This window comes from Salvelinus namaycush, unplaced genomic scaffold, assembly GCF_016432855.1.
Source record: "Salvelinus namaycush isolate Seneca unplaced genomic scaffold, SaNama_1.0 Scaffold2369, whole genome shotgun sequence".
In the NCBI taxonomy this organism is placed as follows: Eukaryota; Metazoa; Chordata; class Actinopteri; order Salmoniformes; family Salmonidae; genus Salvelinus; species Salvelinus namaycush.
Genome location: NW_024059196.1, coordinates 27,862 through 39,532, shown reverse-complemented (window position 1 = coordinate 39,532; position 11,671 = coordinate 27,862). Strand labels below are relative to the sequence as shown.

Genomic DNA, 11,671 nt, shown 5'->3' with positions numbered 1-11,671 from the left:
TGTGTATAATGCATCTAATGTGTATATGTGTATAACGTGTATATATAATGTGTATAATGCATATAATAAGTATATGTGTATAACGTGTATATATAATGTGTATAATGTATAAATTTTGTATCATGTATCTAATGTGTATATAATGTGTATAACGTATATATATGTGTATAATGTGTATAATGTATATCATGTGTATAACGTGTATATATAATGTGTATAATGTATATCATGTGTATAACGTGTATATAATGTGTATAATGTATATATAATGTGTATAACGTATATATAGTGTATAACATATGAATAATGTATATAATGTATCTAATGTATATAATGTGTATAACGTGTATATATAATGTGTATAATGTGTATAATGTATATATAATGTGTATAACGTGTATATATAATGTGTATAATGTATATATAATGTGTATAACGTGTATATATGTGTATAATGTATATCATGTGTATAACGTGTATATATGTGTATAATGTATATAATGTATATCATGTGTATAACGTGTATATATAATGTGTATAATGTATATAATGTATATCATGTGTATAACGTGTATAATGCATCTAATGTGTATATGTGTATAACGTGTATATATAATGTGTATAATGTATAAATTGTGTATCATGTATCTAATGTGTATATAATGTGTATAATGTATATCATGTGTATAACGTGTATATATAATGTATATAATGTATATCATGTGTATAGTGTATATAATGTGTATAATGTATATATAATGTGTATAACGTATATATATTGTGTATAACATATGAATAATGTATACAATGTGTATAATGTATATATAATGTGTATAACGTATATCATGTGTATAACATATATATAATGTGTATAATGTATATAATGTATATCATGTGTATAACGTGTATATATAATGTGTATAATGTATATATCATGTGTATAACGTATATATATTGTGTATAACATATGAATAATGTGTACAATGTATCTAATGTATATAACGTATATATAATGTGTATAACGTATATAATGTGTATAATGTATATATAATGTGTATAATGTATATATATTGTGTATAATATATGAATAATGTATATAATGTATATAATGATTATAATGTGTATAATGTATCTAATGTGTATAATGTATCTAATGTGTATATAATGATTATAATGTGTATATATAATGTGTATAATGTATCTAATGTGTATATAATGTGTATATAATGATTATAATGTGTATATATATTGTGTATAATGTATCTAATGTGTATATAATGATTATAATGTGTATATATAATAGTATCTAATGTGTATATAATGATTATAATGTGTATATATAATAGTAAATAATATAATAATGTATAGAACAGTTTGTGGCTAATAAAGAACATAAAGGCCTGTTGATGTATATATATAATGTATATTATAATATTGTAGTAATATATTATTATAATATAGTAATAGTTGTGTGCAGTTCCTCAGTGTGTGTATGGTGTGTGTATGGTAGTGTATATGTTGGTGTGTGTATGGTGTGTGTATGGTAGTGTGTATGGTAGTGTGTATGGTGTCTCACCGTAGCTGGGTGAGCTGGGTGCAGTTCCTCAGTGTGTCCAGCAGGGCGGCGCTGTAGTTCCAGGTCTTTAAGGACCCCAGGTTGGCCAGAGATAACGCCCGTAGGTCCCTGCAGTGTTCAGCCACCTGTACCAACCCGGTCCCCTTCAGGACCCCCGGCAGCCCCGCCAGCGTCAGCCTCCGCAGCCCGTGGAAACCCCGGAGAGCCGCGACGTGCGTGTCCCCAACCCCGCGAGCGTTCACACACGTCCTCTGATCCACACACACCCTGGCGCAGGGCTCAAGACGCGGCAGGGCGGAGATGAAGCCCGGTCCTGTTAACTCCAGAACTTCCAGACAGGGGCAGCCGGCCAGCAGGGTACCCAGCCCAGAGGTGCCCTCCCTGGGGAGAGAGTCCTCGGAGCCTGGCCTGTAGGTCTGTAGCCCGACGCGGGACGGCTTCCTCAGCCCCAGCAGCAGAGAGGAGGAGGACGGGGAAGGGGACGGTGTGTGTGAACCGTCCGACAGGGCGCAGGCGGGCAGCGCCAGCGACCGGAGGTGTGCGAGTTTGGCCAGGCTGGTACACAGGTGTGTGTTGGCCTCCAGCCCAGGCGTGTGTGTGTTGTCGTGGTGATAGTGCGTGTGTAACAGGTTGAGGTGTGACAGATTGGGACAGCCAATAACCAGCCGGCTCATCGCCTCGGCAACAAGCTCCTCCTCTCCCCGCGCTCTACTGCACTCTGGATAATTGGAGGTGTGGCCTATACCACTAAGATTCAGGCTGACCAATCGCGTCGAGTCTCTCACTCCGGTGCCAGTCAGCGATTGGATGACAGTTTGTCGTAACGTGGGGCAACGGGAGAAGTTCAGGTGCTTGGGAGCGTTGCTAAGAAGGACCCGTCCTAGCGACGTGGCGTCCAACCAGGACCGAGGCAACTGCAGGGCTTCCAGGTCGCCATGCTGAACGAGGCTATGGGCCAATGAGGACGCAGCAGGCCAGTGGGCGGGGTTTGGACCAGGAACTGAAACCAGGAAGGAGCGGAGACGCTCCGGAACACGAACGCTGAACACAGCGAGGTAGAGGAGGAGTAGAGTCTGGTTCACCTAAACACACACACACACACACACACACACACACACACACACACACACACACACACACACACACACACACACACACACACACACACACACACACACACACACACACACACACACACACACACACACACACACAGCGAGGTAGAGGAGGAGTAGAGTCTGGTTCACCTAAACACACACACACACACACACACACACACACACACACACACACACACACACACACACACACACACACACACACACACACACACACACACACACACACACACACACACACACCTGAACACAGCGAGGTAGAGGAGGAGTAGAGTCTGGTTCACCTAAACACACACACACACACACACACACACACACACACACACACACACACACACACACACACACACACACACACACACACACACACACACACACACACACACACACACACACACACACACACACACACACCTGAACACAGCGAGGTAGAGGAGGAGTAGAGTCTGGTTCACCTAAACACACACACACACACACACACACACACACACACACACACACACACACACACACACACCTGAACACAGCGAGGTAGAGGAGGAGTAGAGTCTGGTTCACCTAAACACACACACACACACACACACACACACCTGAACACAGCGAGGTAGAGGAGGAGTAGAGTCTGGTTCACCTACACACACACACACACACACACATTACAAACACACACACACATTATAAACCCCCTGACCTTACCTCTCCAGGCGCCAGGCGGGCAGTAAACTCCTCCAGCTGTTGGTAGTGAGGGACACTGCTCTGACCCATCATCAACTGGCAAGACATACTGGTACCCTCCCTACACACACACACACACACACACACACACACACACACACACACACACACACACACACACACACACACACACACACACACACACACACACACACACACACACACACACACACACGAGGTCAAACCAAAGAAGTTCTAGTTGAACCGTGTCAGGTGCGTCTCACCTGGTGACGTCAGGTATGTCCAGCTGCAGCTGTAGACTGAAGAGGCCGGAGCAGCAGGGGACAACGCCGTAACTGGGCGTCAACACCGTCTGTCTCAGCTCCGACAGCCGAGACAGCGAATCACGGGCCTCGCCACTCAGCTGGGCGGAATCGAAGCCAGGCGACACGTCAAAAGCGAGAGATCGGAGGAGAGGGAGGGAGGAGAGGAGGCGGGACAGACGCAGGGAGGTCACGCTACAACCTGATAGGTCCAGACGCACCAGGGAGCGACAGCGAATCAGACGGTCGATGGTAGAACCCGACAGCCAATAGCAGCCGCTAAGGCTGAGGGACTGCACGTGATTGGATAGATGCTTCAGCACCTGGCGAATAGCGCCGTCATCTGCCTGAAGAGGGAGGGGTCAGAATATAAATACAATTATTTGTTACCGTGTGTGTGTGTGTGTGTGTGTGTGTGTGTGTGTGTGTGTGTGTGTGTGTGTGTATGAGCGTGTGTGTTACCGTGTGTGTGTCTGGTGTGTGTGTGTGTGTGTGTGTGTGTGTGTTACCGTGTGTGTGTATGTGTGTGTGTGTCTGGTGTGTGTGTGTGTGTTACCGTGTATTCTTCAGACAGTGTGACCGTGGTCAGCAGTGTCTTGTCATAGCAGAGCGTGTGTAGCTTGCGGCAGGTCCGGGAAACGTTATTCACGAGGTCAGAGGTCGAGACATAGACCAGGATACTTAACAAGATCTCATCGGAGAAGTCTGACATCCCGATCGACCCCGACACCAGCCCTATCCCATCCTCTACACACACAGCCTGGAGAGAGACAGAGAGAGACAGAAATACTCAGACCTAAGAGAATATTTATTTCACGAATGTATAATTCAATACAAAGAATTTGAAACTATATTTAACCTTTATTTAACTAGGCAAGTCAGTTAAAACAAATTCTTATTTTCAATGACGGCCTACCGGGGAACAGTGGGTTAACTGCCTTGTTCAGGGGCAGAACGACAGATTTATACCTTTCAATCTAGCAACCACTAGGCTACCTGCCGGCCCAACGCTCTAACCACTAGGCTACCTGCCGCCCCTACGCTCCAACCACTAGGCTACCTGCCGCCCCTACGCTCCAACCACTAGGCTACCTGCCGCCCCTACGCTCTAACCACTAGGCTACCTGCCGCCCCTACGCTCTAACCACTAGGCTACCTGCCGCCCCTACGCTCTAACCACTAGGCTACCTGCCGCCCCTACGCTCTAACCACTAGGCTACCTGCCGCCCCTACGCTCTAACCACTAGGCTACCTGCCGCCCCTACGCTCTAACCACTAGGCTACCTGCCGCCCCTACGCTCTAACCACTAGGCTACCTGCCGCCCCTACGCTCTAACCACTAGGCTACCTGCCGGCCCTACGCTCTAACCACTAGGCTACCTGCCGGCCCTACGCTCTAACCACTAGGCTACCTGCCGGCCCTACGCTCTAACCACTAGGCTACCTGCCGCCCCTACGCTCTAACCACTAGGCTACCTGCCGCCCCTACGCTCTAACCACTAGGCTACCTGCCGGCCCAACGCTCTAACCACTAGGCTACCTGCCGCCCCTACGCTCTAACCACTAGGCTACCTGCCGCCCCTACGCTCTAACCACTAGGCTACCTGCCGCCCCTACGCTCTAACCACTAGGCTACCTGCCGCCCCTACGCTCTAATCTAACCACTAGGCTACCTGCCGCCCCTACGCTCTAACCACTAGGCTACCTGCCGCCCCTACGCTCTAACCACTAGGCTACCTGCCGCCCCTACGCTCTAACCACTAGGCTACCTGCCGCCCCTACGCTCTAACCACTAGGCTACCTGCCGCCCCTACGCTCTAACCACTAGGCTACCTGCCGCCCCTACGCTCTAACCACTAGGCTACCTGCCGCCCCTACGCTCTAACCACTAGGCTACCTGCCGCCCCTACGCTCTAACCACTAGGCTACCTGCCGCCCCTACGCTCTAACCACTAGGCTACCTGCCGCCCCTACGCTCTAACCACTAGGCTACCTGCCGCCCCTACGCTCTAACCACTAGGCTACCTGCCGCCCCTACGCTCTAACCACTAGGCTACCTGCCGCCCCTACGCTCTAGCCACTAGGCTACCTGCCGCCCCTACGCTCTAGCCACTAGGCTACCTGCCGCCCCTACGCTCTAACCACTAGGCTACCTGCCGCCCCTACGCTCCAACCACTAGGCTACCTGCCGCCCCTACGCTCCAACCACTAGGCTACCTGCCGCCCCTACGCTCCAACCACTAGGCTACCTGCCGCCCCTACGCTCCAACCACTAGGCTACCTGCCGCCCCTACGCTCCAACCACTAGGCTACCTGCCGCCCCTACGCTCCAACCACTAGGCTACCTGCCGCCCCTACGCTCCAACCACCAGGCTACCTGCCGCCCCTACGCTCCAACCACCAGGCTACCTGCCGCCCCTACGCTCCAACCACCAGGCTACCTGCCGCCCCTACGCTCCAACCACCAGGCTACCTGCCGCCCCTACGCTCCAACCACCAGGCTACCTGCCGCCCCTACGCTCCAACCACCAGGCTACCTGCCGCCCCTACGCTCCAACCACCAGGCTACCTGCCGCCCCTACGCTCCAACCACCAGGCTACCTGCCGCCCCTACGCTCCAACCACCAGGCTACCTGCCGCCCCTACGCTCCAACCACCAGGCTACCTGCCGCCCCTACGCTCTAACCACCAGGCTACCTGCCGCCCCTACGCTCTAACCACCAGGCTACCTGCCGCCCCTACGCTCTAACCACCAGGCTACCTGCCGCCCCTACGCTCTAACCACCAGGCTACCTGCCGCCCCTACGCTCTAACCACCAGGCTACCTGCCGCCCCTACGCTCTAGCCACCAGGCTACCTGCCGCCCCTACGCTCTAACCACCAGGCTACCTGCCGCCCCTACGCTCTAACCACCAGGCTACCTGCCGCCCCTACGCTCTAACCACTAGGCTACCTGCCGCCCCTACGCTCTAACCACTAGGCTACCTGCCGCCCCTACGCTCTAACCACTAGGCTACCTGCCGCCCCTACGCTCTAACCACTAGGCTACCTGCCGCCCCTACGCTCTAACCACTAGGCTACCTGCCGCCCCTACGCTCCAACCACTAGGCTACCTGCCGCCCCTACGCTCCAACCACTAGGCTACCTGCCGCCCCTACGCTCCAACCACTAGGCTACCTGCCGCCCCTACGCTCCAACCACTAGGCTACCTGCCGCCCCTACGCTCCAACCACTAGGCTACCTGCCGCCCCTACGCTCCAACCACTAGGCTACCTGCCGCCCCTACGCTCCAACCACTAGGCTACCTGCCGCCCCTACGCTCCAACCACTAGGCTACCTGCCGCCCCTACGCTCCAACCACTAGGCTACCTGCCGCCCCTACGCTCCAACCACTAGGCTACCTGCCGCCCCTACGCTCCAACCACTAGGCTACCTGCCGCCCCTACGCTCCAACCACTAGGCTACCTGCCGCCCCTACGCTCCAACCACTAGGCTACCTGCCGCCCCTACGCTCCAACCACTAGGCTACCTGCCGCCCCTACGCTCTAACCACTAGGCTACCTGCCGCCCCTACGCTCTAACCACTAGGCTACCTGCCGCCCCTACGCTCTAACCACTAGGCTACCTGCCGCCCCTACGCTCTAACCACTAGGCTACCTGCCGCCCCTACGCTCTAACCACTAGGCTACCTGCCGCCCCTACGCTCTAACCACTAGGCTACCTGCCGCCCCTACGCTCTAACCACTAGGCTACCTGCCGCCCCTACGCTCTAACCACTAGGCTACCTGCCGCCCCTACGCTCTAACCACTAGGCTACCTGCCGCCCCTACGCTCCAACCACTAGGCTACCTGCCGCCCCTACGCTCCAACCACTAGGCTACCTGCCGCCCCTACGCTCCAACCACTAGGCTACCTGCCGCCCCTACGCTCTAACCACTAGGCTACCTGCCGCCCCTACGCTCTAACCACTAGGCTACCTGCCGCCCCTACGCTCTAACCACTAGGCTACCTGCCGCCCCTACGCTCTAACCACTAGGCTACCTGCCGCCCCTACGCTCTAACCACTAGGCTACCTGCCGCCCCTACGCTCTAACCACTAGGCTACCTGCCGCCCCTACGCTCTAACCACTAGGCTACCTGCCGCCCCTACGCTCTAACCACTAGGCTACCTGCCGCCCCTCCACTCTAACCGCTAGGCTACCTGCCGCCCCTACACTCTAACCACTAGGCTACCTGCCGCCCCAAAATCATTGAATCCATTTTAGAAAAAGGCTGTAATGTAACAAAATGTGGAAAAAGTCAAGGGGGCTGAATACTTTCTCGAAGGCACACTGTATATTTCTTTAACAGTACATTCTTGGGCTAATCTTGGGCTACCGTCACAAGTCTAGCTAGCCCATGGGGTAACAGTTGGCTAGCTACTAGTCTGATTAAATCAGGCTGTAATACAAAATTCATTGGTATATACAGCCTGACACTCATGCCTTAAAAAATCATGTCAAATGTTCATAACAAGCAAAGAGAATGATGAATAAAAATCTATTTAAAACGTACTCTACAGGTTGTCTTTGCAGTTGTCCTTCAGCTGCTCGAAAGTTTTTACAAAATAGCCACAGGAAAGTTTTGCTTACTTCTTATTGTTATTGTATCTTTTACCCAACTTTTTATTGTAATTGTTATTATTGTTTACTTTTTAGAGCCGGTAGGTATTGCGTCTATAGAAAGTCTACACCCCCTTAAATATAAAAATGGTGGCGGCAGCATCATGTTATGGGTGTTATGCTTGTCACCTGGGGAGTTTGTCAGGATCAAAGGAAATATGAACAAAGCCCAGGTAAAAAGTTAGAGGAAAACCCACTTCAGTCCTCTGAAAACCGAACATCTGGGATGGGGGTTGTATTTTTCTGCAAGACACAGCAGAACGTCTTTCCAAGACATGTTGAGTGTTCCTCAGTGGTCTTGTCTCAGTCCAAATTTGGTTTAAATTTCACTGTCCATCGATGATCCCAAACCAAATTTACGGACTATCGATATGGTGCCCGAAGAGTTTGTAGAAACTGAAAATGATTGACAGCTGTAATAGCTGCCAAAGGCACCAAGTATAAAACGCAGGAGGAATGGAGACTTAAATAAAATGATATTTCATTTTTTCTTAAAATTTGGATAATGTTCGATTTCTTTCACGTTGAAAATATGGAGTTGGCTGTAAAAAATCTAATTTTGATCCCTTTTAAAATGAGGCAAAATGTTTAGACAGTTCAAGCGGGTGGCGGTTTTCTAGATGGTCCTGTAGATGAAACATATATATATATACTATATATACACACATACAAAAGTATGTGGACACCCCTTCAAACTAGTGGATTCAGCTACATCTGTTACTGACAGGTGTACAGAGTCGAGCACACTGCACATGCAATCTCCATAGACAAACAGTGGCAGTAGAATGGCCTGTACTGAAGTGACTCAGTGACTTTCAACATGGCACCGTCACAGGATGTCACCTTTCCAACTTGTCATTTCGTCAAATTTCTGCCCTGCTAGAGCTGCCGTGAGTGCCGTTATTGTGAAGTGGAAACGTCTAGGAGCAACAACGGCTCAGCTGTGAAGTGGTGGACCCACACAAGCTCACAGAACGGGACCACCGGGTGCCGAAGCACGTAAAAATCATCTGTTTTCGGTTGCAAAACTCACTACCGAGTTCAAAACTGTCTCTGGAAGCAACGTCAGCATAAGAACTGTTCGTAGGGAGCTTCATGAAATGGGTTTCCATGGCAGAGCAGCCGCACACAAGCCTCAGATCACCATGCGCAATGCCAAGCATCGGCTGGAGTGGTGTAAAGCTCACCGCTATTGGACTCTGGAGAAGTGGAAACCCGTTCTATGGAGTGATGAATCACGCTTCACCATCTGGCAGTCCGACGGACGCATCTGGGTTTGGCAGATGCCAGGAGAACGCTACCTGCCCGAATGCATAGTGCCAACTGTAAAGTTTGGTGGAGGAGGAATAATGGTCTGGGGCTGTTTTTCATGGTTCGGGCCCCTTAGTTCCAGTGAAGGGAAATCCTAATGCTACAGCATACAATTACATTCTAGATGATTCTGTGCTTCCAACTTTGTGGCAACAGCTTTCCTGTTTCCGCATGACAATGACCCCCGTGAACAAAGCGAGGTCCATACAGAAACGGTTTGTCGATATCGCTGTTGAAGAACTTGGAAAAGCCCTGACCTCAACCCCAACCTTTGGAATTGGAACGCCGACTGCGAGCCAGGCCTAACAGCCCAACATCATTGCCCGACCTGAATGGAATAAAAGTCCCAGTAGCAATGTTCCAACATCTAGTGGAAAGCCTTCCCAGAAGAGAGGAGGCTGTTATAGCAACAAAGGGGAACCAACTCCATATTAATGCCCATCGACGAGCAGGTGTCCACATACTTTTGGTCATGTAGTGTACCTACCAGCTCTCTAAAAACTCGGGTAAACAATACTTTCCTATGGATCATTTTCCATCAAAATTTCGACAAGTTAAAGGACAAACCACAGACAACCGGTAGCGTAAGTTGAAATGTAATTTTATTTCACCTTTTATTTCACCTTCTGGCTAGTAAGGAACATTTTAACGATTGAAGGCATTCGTTTCAGGTTGTAGCTAACTTATACATATACATGAATTGCTTATTACAGCCTGATTAAACCGACTAGCTAGCTACCGACTATCAACAGTACACTTTCATCCAAATATCATACTCACGCAATGCCTTTATTGCCATTTGACAACCGATAAAAATGAAATAAAATCAGACATTGAGTTCGCTGACAAGACAGCACCGGAGTAGGCTAACGTTAGATAGCTAACAAGCTAACACCGGTAGACAGCTAACAGTAAGCTAGCTAGTTTTACTAACGTTAGATAGCTAACAAGCTAACACCGGTAGACAGCTAACAGTAAGCTAGCTAGTTTTACTAACGTTACACTGGTTTGTTCTACCAACCTGTACAATTTGATTGTCCATATCTTCATCCAATACTCTTCCGTTTACAGACGAAGTCATCGTTTTTGAGTGTTTTTAATCAGTGCATGTCTAACAGCAGACAACTAGCTTCATGTGACAGCTGGGACTACAGGAAGTAAAACGCTCGTCAGTTTGCTGCGTTTCACCCGGAACATTGAGGACTGAACATTTTCCGGAAGCCGCACCTACAAAGTCTTCCCCCAACCCCCAGAGAGGGTTGTCTTCACAATAAAAAAAATGAATGTAATTTTCACTCTAAAATGGTTCATTCTAGCTAATAAAATACATAACTGACTTCACTTCTCCTGTAGCACCTCAATTGGCAGTTTATAATGTTTTCATTATGGTAGACAAGTTCCTCTTTAAGAGGAAAGGTCCTATCTTGTCTTGCCCATAGAGATGGAAAGCTGTGACATCTGTGTATCCGTGCCGTTATGGCGTCTGTGACAGAACGGGCATCGCCAGTGACGCCCCGTCATTCAGGGCAGGTCCCTGTTTTGAGCCCCACATTTGTTTTTTGGGGCTTGCCTGTTTTGCATGTTATTTTGGCATTAAAACGCGTCACATATCAGTTTGTAAACAACTTCTTTTTTTTTAAATGTAAATAAAGCCACATACAAACATGGTCTCTTTCTTGTTTTCTTGAGTAAGGCAGCTCCAAAATGTAGTTGTTTCAGCCTAGCTCAGTGCTTTCTGTGGTGGTGGGGTAGCCAGCGAAACATATGAAGCGTTGCGCCATGATTGGCTCAGTGTTCTGTCACTCATGGGGACACTACGTCACCGCCAAGTCTAAGGGTAGAGCTCGAAAAAAATCAAGCCCCCTTGGGTGCTGCCATAGAGTTACATTAGAAGTGCCCATCCAAGAAGGCTCGAGGTCATTGGCCACAGATAAAATGACATCAAATCACGTTATATCTACAGTAGCTTTGATTGGGCGGACGTGATGCAGCCTGGATGCTTTGAAG

The 11,671-nt window shown here is 49.0% G+C and overlaps 1 protein-coding gene across 1 annotated transcript; it reads right to left on the bottom strand.

Annotated features, from left to right (window-relative positions):
• Positions 1 to 1,572: 1,572 nt before the first annotated feature.
• Positions 1,573 to 11,231, bottom strand: LOC120038726 (F-box/LRR-repeat protein 18-like). The gene is made up of 5 exons (XM_038984394.1): positions 10,686 to 11,231; positions 4,249 to 4,452; positions 3,654 to 4,039; positions 3,391 to 3,490; positions 1,573 to 2,658 (listed from the first exon to the last, which is right to left on the bottom strand). The coding sequence occupies exons 1-5, from the start codon at positions 10,743 to 10,745 to the stop codon at positions 1,573 to 1,575; spliced, it is 1,836 nt and encodes a 611-aa protein (XP_038840322.1). The 5' UTR covers positions 10,746 to 11,231.
• Positions 11,232 to 11,671: the final 440 nt, after the last annotated feature.

Bases quoted from the DNA above. Each gene is read 5' to 3' on its own strand.
- LOC120038726 (XM_038984394.1), bottom strand. From the start codon at position 10,745: ATGACTTCGTCTGTAAACGGAAGAGTATTGGATGAAGATATGGACAAT. The intron at 4,453-10,685 runs GTTGGTAGAACA...GTCTCTCTCCAG, and splicing joins TGGACAATCAAATTGTACAG to GCTGTGTGTGTAGAGGATGG. The intron at 2,659-3,390 runs GTAAGGTCAGGG...GTGTGTGTTTAG, and splicing joins CCCGCCTGGCGCCTGGAGAG to GTGAACCAGACTCTACTCCT.